This window comes from Aptenodytes patagonicus, chromosome Z, assembly GCF_965638725.1.
Source record: "Aptenodytes patagonicus chromosome Z, bAptPat1.pri.cur, whole genome shotgun sequence".
In the NCBI taxonomy this organism is placed as follows: Eukaryota; Metazoa; Chordata; class Aves; order Sphenisciformes; family Spheniscidae; genus Aptenodytes; species Aptenodytes patagonicus.
This window is the reverse complement of record NC_134982.1, coordinates 81,684,719-81,697,674: the sequence shown is the minus strand read 5'-3', so window position 1 is coordinate 81,697,674 and position 12,956 is coordinate 81,684,719. Positions and strand designations below refer to the sequence as shown.

Sequence of the window (12,956 nt, the reverse complement as noted above, 5' to 3'; positions counted from 1 at the left end):
AAATACTGCAAGGATAAACAAATATCCCCATGCAGATGGTGTTACTCATATGCCAGCATATGGGAAGCACTATTAGGCCTGTTTTACTACTGCAAAAGTAAGGCAGTCAAGAAACCGATTCACCAGGAGGCCACAGGGAGTGAGGGGCTCAGGAAGCAAATGCACCCAGGACATACATAACCCAAATAACCATCCTTCTGCTCCCTATCACCCAGCCTATGAACACACATAAGACACACGCACATTCAGATGCCTCCAAAAAAGGAAAAAAAAATAAAAAATCAAAGTGGTATTTGCAGAAAGTCAATGAACTTTAAGGAAACCTATTTAAAATCAGAGCTGGGAAGATACTTGCTTTTTTTTCTTCTATGAAAGGTAAATCTATTTATTTATTTCACACGGAACCACTTGGCATTACTCTAAATTGTCAAGTACATCTGAGTGGCTGCCTTTACTTCTTTCACTTCACTGGCATGCAGCCAAGTTATCTGCTGCTAAGCTACAAGAATGCAGTGCAGCATTCAGGGAAGAGTATCTCTCCCTAAAGCGTTTTGATATTAGTATACGTGGTGCAGACATGACTTCTCTGTAGGTCTGCAGCAATTTTCATACTGCTGATGACAGAGCTCTCTCAGGTCGCTGCACATTTTGGACCATATAATACTGGACCAGCTAGCTAGGCTTTCCCTCAGGCAACCAAGTAATGCACTTATGAAACTTCCATCTGCAGTAGGCAGCAAAAATATGAGAAAAACCCTAGTCTAGGGCCTGCAAGCTTACACCCATTACAATAACAAATCTGCACCAAAATGAATTGTCCCTATCTGGTTGCTACCATAACATGTGGGTCAAAAAGCTTCATTTTTTTTACATGCATTTGTACCTCAGTTTCATGTTGTTTTTTATTTTGAGGTTTTTTGGGGGGTGGGGTGGGGGTTTTTTTTAAATTTTTGGCATTAGATTACAAAGCCAGGTACACAGAGGTTAGGAGAAGCGCCACATTTGAGGCTGCCTTGTGCATTGTTAATTTATTCCCACGTGTGCAAGCATAATGATTGCAGTCCATTATTACACGATTCTTCTTCCAGGAGATCCTAGTTCAGTTACCACATGTAAGTGAGACATGATTTCATATTTTGCTTTATCTTGATTCTTGAATGCATGTCTCCCTGCTTTACCTATTGCACACTAATCAGCAGAGTTCAGAAACTTCTTACATGATATCCTATGACACTGCTCATGACATCATTCAGATGCTTCCCCAGAATTAACGCATTTATTTTCACAACAGCCTGTGAGGTAAGAAGGAATTACTGCAAATGTGGTCAGCACAAAAACCAGCAGTTTAAGATGGAACTCAATTTGGATGCCGGATCTGGAAAACCATCGGCCTTTGGTATTTAAGTGGCACTTTTATTTGTTTTAACCACTACTTTCACAGAGGTCAGTTCTACCTTTGCATGCCTAGCTCTTGTGCCACGCTGGGTCCCCAAAACAAGGAATGATTAATTACCGTAAAACACCTCGTGGATGTGATTTGTGCAATTTTTCACAGAGATCCTAGGCAAAAGACAGAATCCAGTCCCCACAGGTGGTGTCCTGATTTTACCATGAAATCATGTTTCTCTTCCTGCAGTCTCGTGCTTCACGTATGTCGTGGTTTAACCTCAGTTGGCAACTGAGCACCACCCAGCCGCTCGCTCACTCCCCCCCAACCCCAGTGGGATGGAGGAGAGAATTGGAAGAGCACAAGTGAGAAAACTCGTGGGTTGAGATAAAGACGGTTTAATAGGTAAAGCAAAAGCCGCAAGCAAAGCAAAACAAGGAATTCATTCACTCCTTCCCATCGGCAGGCAGGTGTTCAGCCATCGCCAGGAAAGCAGGGCTCCATCACGCGGAACGGTGACTTGGGAAGACAAACGCCATCACTCCAAACGTCCCTCCCTTCCTTCTTCCCCCAGCTTTATGTACTGAGCATGACGTCCCATGGTATGGAATGTCCCTTTGGCCAGTTTGGCTGTGCCCCCTCCCAGCTTCTTGTGCACCCCCAGCCTTCTCAGTCGGCAGAGCATGGGAAGCTGAAAAGTCCTTGGCTAGTGTAAGCACTATTTAGCAATAACTAAAACATGGGTGCGTTATCAGCATTGTTCTCATCCTAAATCCAAACCACAGCACTGTACCAGCTACTAGGAAGAAAATTAACTCTATCCCAGCTGAAACCAGGACAACATACTACAAATGCTCAGAGAAGGACGGGGGAAAAAAAGGAAAGACCTATAGAAAGTGACCCCCTTCAGGACATTAATTGCAATTCTTCTTTTGAATACTTTATGAGAAAGGAGTCCCAGGAAAGAAATGGATCTCCTGAAACTGCAGAGTACACCACAACATGGAGGAAAGAGTGACTGCTGGGCTGCTCAAGAAGCCTTAGCTCTGTCCTCCTCTGGCTGCTGGGTGCTCAATCCTGCATCCCTGCAGCCTGTTCATATATCATGTGCACACAACTCCTTCGAGTTCACAGAAGAACAAAAGAGACAGAAAACACGCACAAACACACACTAGTACTTGTAAGGAGCAGCTGCAGGACCAGAGACTCTGCTCCAGCCTTCGGACCCTACAGCGAGGTGACACTGTGACAGCAGTAGCTGGCTAGCATCCTGCCCTGGGATAGCCACTAGAGGGAGAAGGCATGGACCCCTCCAGCGGGTGTTACACTTCGCATCTGCTGTCGCAAAAATATGGGTGTTCCTGGATTCTGCAGGTCTCGACGATTCCAGAGTCTGGAAGCACCAATTCATCTGGATCTTCTCCCCATCACTGTTCCTCAGCTCACCTGGTATTCCTTTCAGTCATCACATACTTCTTGAGGCAAGAAATCTACAACCAAAAGACCTCACAGTCACAAAAACAACACATATACCTGCCAAATGACCCATATAAGGCTGAGTACCATCCCGGGAGCCCTCATTTGCCTGATGTTCCTGGTCAAGCCCTAGGAATAGGTAAAAATACTTAAGATATCAAATGCAATAGAAGCTTTATCACCTCAGTGCCATTTAGTACTGTTCTTCCCTTCATCTGTACACACAAATATCTGCATGACTAGTGATGATATTGCAGATACCAATGTTGGATCCCTCCACTCTTCTGTCAGTTTTTTCCCATCTTTCTCTTAAGAGAGATTTGCAGGTGGCCCATAAATTTTAGATTCTCCCCAACTGATTTATTAGGGAGAAGCATTTTTAATATTTCTGTAAAATTGTTCTGTGAGTGCCAAATGGATGAGAATATGACTAGTGCAAAAGAAGGCTGTAATTTTTTTGTCATGCCCGAGCATCCATGAATGCATGGGCTTAAAAATAAATGCCTGATTTCATTCTGGAGGACATCAGTGAGGCTCTGTCAAAGTCATTGAACACAATCTCCACAATTCCAGAGAAGAATATAAAATCTTTGGCATTTGCTGAAGCAGGAGAAACAACTTGTGTAAGGGAGAGGAAGTGAACAGAAAGCAGAAAGAAAAAAAAACAGTGGTCACCTGCAATCATCCTAAACTTCCAATATGTGAGGATCCAGCATATACCTAAAACATCAAACAGAAAACAGCAATAACATAGTATGTTTTAGGATCCAGCATGGGAGATTTCAGAACTTTGTCTACAGCCATGACACTCAAATCTCACAGCTGGCTGAGTGAAAAACCAATAAATGTTCCCCATGACAGCAGCAGAACACGTTATCTGAGGCGCCCAGGACAAAGGTATCTGTATGTGAGCCAGATGTCTGAGTTCAACAATCAACTGAGACTTAGTCACTACAGTCGGTGGAGTCTGTTCAGTTTAACAAATGTAGACACCTAATTTAGGATGGGGTGACTAGTTCTTTAGACTTCACTGACTGTACTGGCTAGGACTCCACCGTCTGCAACAGGATCTAGCTCAACCTAAAGTTGCATGAGCAACATCCTACCCTGCATTCCACCACTGCAAGTATATAGACATTTACAGAGGGTTTATCATTTATTCAAAGAATGCTAAATAGAGGCACAGCATTTAAAAAAGAAAAACACTATAATGAGCTTGCCGAGTTCAAAAGATTGCAAAGGACACACTGCAGTGCAATGGAAATCTTTCAGTAATTTAGCAACTTGAACTACACTAGGTCAAAGCTGCAGAATGATTAAGCAGCAGATAATTTCCATTACTCAGCCATTATACCGCAGTCAAAAACTCAAAACGCAAAAATGGACAAAAGTCACTGTTCCACAGTGCCATGAGAAGAAAGGGGAGAACTATAAGAGGGAGACAGACTATAATCCCAGATTCTTTTCAATAGTTACAGCATTTAACTCTTAAAACACAATCCGTTTTTTCAAAAGAAGTAATGGAACTGATTAGAGCTGCCACAATAAAATGCTTCCACTGTAAAAAAGTGGAAGTAAAATCGCTTATGACAATATAGCTCAGTTCAGAACTGACAGTTTATAAACACTTCCTAATAAAAATCAGTTAGTTCTGAACTCATGGAAAATACAATAGAGATACTGAAATGGCTGCATTAAACTGGGGAAGCCTCTGCTTCTATATATACTGATTCTGTACCTCAAACAGAAAACCTTATGGGATTGGTAAGTCAAAAAAACATTGGAAGCTAGATTGTAAGCATATGTTCCTAGACATCTAGTGCAGAGGCACAGTGTTAAAAAAAACCTGTCCCTCAATCAATCTTCAGCATCAGTAATGGCTCTAGACAGAAAAAACTGAAAAGAGGTACTGTATGGAATCTCATTTTCCTTCAAATGTACGGACAGGCAGATGACACCGTTTTTCTGAATTGCTGTGGCTGACCAACAATCAGGCAGAAAGCAAGTATCGACATTGTTTTCAATCCAGACAGAATCTACCCACACCCCCCCAGCAGATCTATGAAAGAGCACCTACATTTCGCCAGTCCATCACCACTTCAGGAAGCACAAAGTGAGAATGCTTAGAACATTCACACTGAAAAATGGGTTTGTGTTGCCTCAGGCTCCACAGCAGCCACGGTACCAAACTTGCTTTGAAGCGGTGGATCTAGAGAAGTGTGCTACTGCTAGCAGCAAAATCTGTTGCTAAGAATGGCCAAAAGCGGTGGATTGGTATTTTCAGACCTCGTTATCTTCACCAGCTGCATGCGGTCTATGTTAATGATTTACTGCACTGAAGGGGTTCTTTTTGGTGTGAATCTGCTCCACTCTATGTGGAAGTCACACAGTGGGACACTGTGCAGCGTGCCCTGCTTGCAATGCAGGCAGAGGGTCCTGCAGCAATCAGCGCTCTACATCATATGCATTCTGCACGGTATACCAACTGGGTTGGACATCATTGTTGCTCAAGATGCAATACGGACGTACACGCCAGGAACCACAACAGGCTGCACCTAACGTGCCCCGTCCCTTTCCTCTTTGCACAAACTACTCAGTAACGCAGACATATTGCAAGTGGCAAAACAAGACTGGTCATTGTAATATATGTGGCCCAACTGAGCAACTATGACAGCTTTTACTGTACACGCAGATTCTTTGGATGGAAAATCCTTAGCAAGTGGATCGAAAAAATGCTGCTACGTTACTAATTATGACATTGTAGTACATAATATATGAATATATAAAGACTTCTATAATGTTGCCATATTACTACAGAAATAGAAGCAGCTCTGCCTGGATCTTCTATTCAGGTACACAGTGAGAAATTAAAATGGGTAGCATGTGACCAGAAAACAGGGTACGTGCTTTACCGGTCTGCTTAGATGATGATTAAGAAAAAAACCAAATCTATTTTAAAAGTTAAATAAAGGCAAATTAAGATAAATGGAGTATAATTATTCAGTAGACTAGGGACTGACTTGCTATTTTTGTGCTCAGAATTTTTTTGTTTTCTACGAATTTCCTCTTACATTTGAGGAACTAAACAGGTCAAGCAAAATCGATGCAACTCTGTCAACAAAGGAGACAAAATGAGAAAAGTAGTAGCATTGACTATAAGACTGGTGGAAGAATGAAATTCGTGTTACACTGTTATGATACTTTATTTTAAATGTAATTTGAGTATTCACATTATTGGTGTGAGCTATGTACCGCTGTACATAGGTTCTGGTCACTTTGCACAGCCTTCGTGTGATGTTTAAGCTTGAGAAGGTGGAACACATTATTCTTACATGATAAGCGTTTGTGTGACATTTTTGGCTTTTATGCTTTGGGATGCATTTCTAATTTAGTTCTAACCTGCTTCCAGTCTTTCACTTGCTGACATTTCACCTGTTAGCTAAAAGGATTTCGCAGCAACTCCACAAATAAGCCTTTGCCAAATGTCATTTGCCTTGGGATGTAATCATTTTTCCAATAACTTAATTGAGGAGTATGCACTTCTGTTAAATCATACTGTAGTATTTCAGGATCTTACGACACCTCACAGGGAAATGTTAAGGACTTCACCCTGTGGCTTCTCTTCAATAATACTTTGTCTCACCAAAATCTGGTCTTATTACCATCACTCCCAATGTTCTTCTAATTACTCCTCAGTCTAAGATATTCAGGCAGTGTCTTTTGTTGCCTTTTGCCCTCAAGTGTGACAGACATTCAAGAACAGAAAACAACGGATCAGTCTCCAGTTCCTGACCAAAGTCACTTCACGTGGATTAAGGCAGCCAAAGGTTTAATATTAAACTATTCAGATGCATCAATGTTCTCCAAGTTACATCTGCGTGGATTTAACTAACCTCTCAAGAGGAAGGCATTTCAAAAATAAATTATTTCTACCTGTAACTCACTTCTCAGCTGGCTACATTCCCCACTTTTTGGCGCAGTTACAAACAGCCCATTTCTTAACACTACAGCAAAAACATACATTTTCAAGAGTTAGAACGAAATGCTTAAGTTTTGGCAAAATAGCAATAAATATGGACATGAGATTTTCTGTTCCTCTCTTTATCCCCGAAATGTGCTCATTACTAAGCAAGCAGGTAAACACAAAACATTTATCAAATAGTCCCTGGAGAGATCACAAGGGTTATACTTTTCTATTTATTTACCAGAGATACAGGCCAGAAAGCACACTGTAAATTCACTTCACAGTTCTGCACGAAGAGCCAGAGGCAACCACTTCGATGCAGCTTGCTTTAAGCGTGATGTCAGTGACTTGTTTTTCAGTTACTCCTTAAATGAGTATCAAAACGGTTTGAACCAATGTATTTGTTGAATGTGCCCACAAACTATATTGTCTCATGACAGTGACCGAACAACAGCGGGGGGACAGGGATTACCTGGGAAAGTAAACAACAGCTAGTTACCCCAAAGTTGTCTTCATGCAAGAACCGTTCAGAGACTCTCTCACGAGAAGGTCTTACAAAAACATTAATCCCAACAGCATTAATAATCTTAAAACTTTCCTACTGGCCATCTTTTTTAATTAACTCCTTCCGTGGAAGGTATGCCATTAAAAAAAAAAAGTTTGGAGGAAAAAAAAAATCTAACAAATTTTTGTCTTTTCAGATACTGAAAAGACAAATTGATTGATTATTTTTTAAATGCTGCAGGAAATTTCTAAAACGTGGGCATCTCTGGTGTACCTTTGCACTGGAACATCTCAGGGAGTTACTTGCCTACATGCAAGCAGTAAGATTTATGGACAATACTACACCTGAAGGTTGCAAGCTATCTTGCCAAAAAGATAACACCACTCCTCAGCCATCTACTACACAGATAAACATCTACAGACATAGGATGCTGAATAACACGGGGGGGTGTTGCCTAATAAAAGTTAAGAGATGAACTTTTAATTCATTATATCTTCAGAAAAAAATGACATTTAAGCGCTGTTGCTAGGTTTTATATACACTAAATTAGCAGAGAGGTAAAGCAAAAGCTGTTGGTGGCATACGCCTGCCTTATCACTTCAAGGAATGTATGTAAAATAGAGAGGTCTCAAGCACCGCAAAATCACCATGTCCTTTATAAAATAAATACAGAGCTACAGTAAGCAGAAAAAATTCAAATAATTGGATTCTCTTAATCTGTGGGGACATGGACTTAATACTGTATTTAATTTTGCTAAGTGGGAGGAAGATTATTGCAGGCAAGATAAAAAGAATAGTCTCTGCTCAAATCGTGTAACAGTTACAAGCTTAAATACACTAAGACAGTTATTAATAACTATATCAGAACATTTCCATGTATTCAACCCACAGTTATGAAAGAAACTTAACATTAGGCCTCCTCCCAATGCAGATGATGATGATTAATAATAATAATAATAGCAACAACAATAATAATAATATAATTACATTCCTCTAGTTACTTGCTTCCAATAGGCTTTAAAAAAAAAAAAATCTGTGAACTTGCTGGATAACAAGTGCCAGTCTCCTACGAAACACTGCAGAAAGAATAATTTTTAGGCATTTTACTTCACTTTTGAAAGAGACTAGCAACTCACTGAGACAAAGCCATTCTCCTTCCAAAGTTTTTGAAACAAAAGCTGAAATTCATTCTCATCAAGTCTGTCATTGTCACAGTGGAGGACTTGTTGGGAGCTGCACTTGTTTACAGCCTACGGTTCCTGTGGGAAGAAGCAGTTTAACTAATATCAGAATTTAAGCTTTTCACACGTAGTATTTTCATGTCCTATTTCCTGTTTTGAAACTCAGCTTCTTCCACATGGTTGCTCTTTCAATAAATCTGTCTTTTTTCTGAAATGTGAAATCAGAGTGGATAGCAACACCTGTTTGGCATTTACAAAAACTCTTCTAAAATCTGAGGGAGATCAAAACACTTTTCTTTAAAAATAAAAACTCCCCCTACAAATCGTTTAGTATCTGCAACATACTTGATATGATCCCATATTCCCAGAATATCAACTGATTCATGCATTATGAAGTTTGTTAATATTAAGACAGGTACTGTACTTTTAAAAGAATTTGCTTTGAAGCAAATATCCTTCTGAAGGAAAAAAAAATACTAATATCTAAATTGAAAAGACAAAAAAATGCATTCTGTCATTGCAATTTTTTTTCAAGCTCTTAATACTTCACTATTGCAGCAAATCTTATGAAGGCATTTGGCATCTTCCGCAGAACGGCGGTGTGGTTCCTGTAATACTTTAATGTCCCCTGACGATGGACTGCTGGAAGGGCATAACAGCACCAGTAGTGGTTAAATGTCAAAACATTCAGCTGCTGGGCTTGCTGGGAGATAGACAGCCAAACGTAAGCACATCTGTTGACCGAAATACAGTCTCCTGCGTAGGGAAGTACAGCTCCGACACTCTCCCCACTGAACTCTGACAACTTCTCAACACAGTTCCTACCTGGCATATGACTCGACAAGCAATCCTTTAACAACTCAGCCTAAAATTAAAAGGATCTGCAAACTAAGGAAAACAAAATCTATTTGTTCTGCATGCATTTTCCATAATCTTCAGTTATGTAACTTAAAGAAAATGCATTGCTTTTTTTCAAATATCCACCCAAAGGATGCTGATGAAACTCTCTCATGTGATTAATTCTTCTTCCTCTCTCTCCCTCATTTGCGTAATTCCGTAGCACATATCACTCCAATGTCTAAATTACCTAGGTAAATAAAACCTAAACTAAAAGAGATTATTTTTTTCTTCTCTTTTGGAGAAGAGAGAGCTGATTCTTCAAAAACTGGCATAGAGGTTCTCATTTTTTTCATTCCATTAATACGTTTGTGTGGTTAAATCAAAGCAAATTAAGCCTAGGCAGTCTTTTTACACTGCCAGTAGTTAACACGTACAACACTGAGTTTTCATTATCATCTGATTAAAATAACTTTGTCTTCCTCTGTTAATAAACTGAAGGTTCAGTTTATTACTTTACACCTGTAAGAATATGAGCATATTTTCTCAATAAAAAGGACTGTTTAATTTTCAAGTATTTCTCTTTTTTCTTGTGATTGATCAGTTTTAGTCACTGAGGAAGTTTCCTGTACACCTTAGCAAAGGTTTGTGTTTATATGAATATACAAACAAGGGTGCACTTGGAAAAACCACTAACACTCAAAAGCTTTATTCTGCATCAAGTGAAAGGTGAACAGGAAAAAGGTATTTTCTGATGGTCTGCCTTGAAAATTCAAACTAGGATCCCATGAAAAAAAATCAAAGTTTTCTTCTGCCTCTTTAATAGCAGTCTGCTATTGTTAGTAACGTGAACATAGTTGATGCTTAAAGCAAAGCAAAATTCAGCTTCATCCCCTGTAATTATTTTGTCTCTGCACCACTAAATGTAATTACAAACAACTCAGACATTCATCACTATAAAAGCACAACTTAAGATTCCCAGAGAACAGATATGGGAAGGCATTGTTTTCACACAGTCCCCTTAGTCAAGCTGTAGTTTAATAACACTACCGATAAACAAGTGTACTAAGCCAATGTAAAGCAGACAGGGAAATATTCATGTTTAATTTCATCTAGGGAATCCTCCAGTATTTCATTTATCAATGCTTGTAAAAACGTGCCTCAAAGCAACAAGTAAGAATGTGATGGACAAATATGACATAACTACAGCCATCCCAACTTCCCAAAGTTCACTTGCTTAACTATGTACCATCTCAAAGGCTGCTTAAGCACGCAAGTATTTGTTCCAAATGGCCAAAAAAGCACAAACATAAGACAAGGTTCTGAGCTCTCCTCACAAAGCTACCACACTAGCGCAGCACGCAGATGTGCCAGTTTTCAGGAGCTGACTTAGGTCTCTGTCTCTTTCTCGCAATCAGCAGGAAATGCCTGCAGCCAGCTCGAAACCACCCTCCTTACAGTTACCCAAACTTTTCCAAACCAGTTTGGCACCTGTTTGGTTTCTCCTCTTCAGGGAGAAGGGAACTAGTGCATGCCAGATGCAGATTCAAACAAATTTCAACCAGGCAGCATGTAAGATCAAGAATTTACATGAAGCAATAGGAGGCGTGTGGTTAAGATGCCCAATCTCTATTTACACTGAACAACTACAGCGTCCTTTTCTTTACGGTTATGTAATGCACAGATAGTATTTAACCACTCCCTTGTTCGACACGTGCATGTCAAACTGATCAGTTTTCTGGGGGGGAATTCAGCAGTTCATGCTTTATGAACCGCCACCCCTCACGGGAACGAATCCCACCAAAGCCTTCAGCGTTCTTCGCCCAATGAAAGCCACGCAAGATCTGACTCGAGCATTGCGCCACCGATTCTATCACAAGCACCATCAGCTTCACAACACCTGCCTGGCAAAGAACCCACCAACTTCTCCTGAATGGTGCTGGCTGTAAATCAGGGCACACGCTCACCCTCGCCTCCCAGCCACCGGCTCAGCTCTCGGAGGGGTTCCCAAGGGAGAGCTGAGAGCCTGTTACCCCTCACAGCATCGCTGAGAGAGGCAGCAGCCCCACAGCTGCCCAGGGACGGGCTCAGTGACTCCTTAGAGTCCCCCTGCACTGTTTTGGTACTTTGGCCTCTCCCACCCTCTATTTGCTAAGTTTGGTCAGAAATGTGTAGCTGTATCACAGAAGCGTCGGCATCAAGATGACTAAACACCTAGTTTGTGAGATGCTATTCTCCGGGCACCCTACTGAAATAAGGCGTGCAGACACCGGGGAGAAAAAAGAGGGAGGAAGGAAGAGTGATTTGACGGGATGGGAAAGCCACTGGCCTTGCCACTTTCTGAGCGGCTGCTGCTCCTTCGAGAGCTCCAGGAGCGGCGCGGACCTCCCCGCCGGGGGCTGGGGCCTGGGGACCGGCGGCGGTCAACGCCCTCCTCCCGGGGGGGTGCGAGGAGAGGCGGCCCGGGCGCCCCGACGGCCGGGGCTCCGGCAGCGCCTCGCTCTCCCCTCGCACGACGGGAGCGCTGCGCCGGGGCCCTCCTCCCTCGCTGCCCTCCTCCCCTGCTCCTCCCTCCCTCCCTCCCGCCCCGCAGCCGAGCCCGGGGCGGGCGCTCCCGCCGCTGCCCGAGGGGAGCGGGGCGGCCGTCGGGCTGCCCGCGGCGCGGCGGTACCTGCTTGTCCAGCGCAGCATCCTTGGCGCTGCCGGCGGCGCAGCCCTTGGGAGCCGGCACCCTCTCGCAGTTGCAACCCTCCAGCATGTACATGCCGGCGGGCCGGGCGCTTTGCTCGCCCTCGAAGTAGAAGAGCACGTTTTGGTAGAGGGCGAACCACCTCTCGTGCCAGCGGTTGGTCTCCGCCGTCTTCTTGCTCAGGTAGCCCCGCTTGGTGCCTTCCTTGCGGGCCAGCAGCGCCAGGTACAGGGCGTGCCCCTCGTTGTACCGCACGCTCTTCTGCATGGTGGCCGGCAGCTTGCGGCCGCCCGCCGGGGCGCTCACGGCCCGCCCGGCGCAGGGCAGCCTCCGCGGGCGCTCAGCGCGCCGGCACCGGCTGCGCCGCGCCGCGCCGCGCCAGCGCTTCACGGGCGCCGGCACGCACCGACGGGCGGCACCCGCCCCGAGCTCCGCCCGCCCCCCGGGGGCGGCTGCCGCTAAACCCGCCGCGGCGGCGTGTCCCCCACCCCCCACCCCGTCCCTCCCCCCCCGCCCCGCCTCGCCTCCCTGCGCCGCCTCCCCGACGCCCCGCGGGAGGAGAGCGGGCGGCGGCGGCGGCCAGCTGACCCCCGGGCCGCTCCGGCGTGACGCGGAGGGATCAGCCGTAATCCGCTTGGGAGACCGATTTAAAGAGCAAAGTCGCCGCCGCGGAGCCCCGGTCCCTCCCTCCGCCCGGCGGCGGGGCCGCCTCCCGCCCGACGGGGGGGGAAGGGGGACACCGCACGGCCCCGGGGGGGGGGGGGGGGGGCAGGTCGGATGGGGCACCTGCGGGCAACGGTGCGCTTGGGCTGGGCTGGACGGGACGGGGCGGGAGCCGCTGGGTGGTTTGGGGCTTGCGGTTGGTTTCCCGATAGTTTTCGCCTTTTCGATTCTTTCGAGTGAAAATCCCGGAAAGC

General features: G+C 44.3%; 1 protein-coding gene across 2 annotated transcripts in view; it reads right to left on the bottom strand.

The window, feature by feature from the left end:
• RASGRF2 (Ras protein specific guanine nucleotide releasing factor 2) overlaps positions 1 to 12,339 on the bottom strand; it is a 142,480-nt gene extending 130,141 nt beyond the window's left edge. For both annotated transcript variants that reach the window (XM_076362795.1, XM_076362796.1), the window contains exon 1: positions 12,022 to 12,339. In XM_076362795.1, the coding sequence (XP_076218910.1) occupies positions 12,022 to 12,306 (285 nt within the window). In that variant the 5' untranslated portion in view covers positions 12,307 to 12,339. The remainder of the gene's footprint in view (positions 1 to 12,021) is intronic.
• Positions 12,340 to 12,956: the final 617 nt, after the last annotated feature.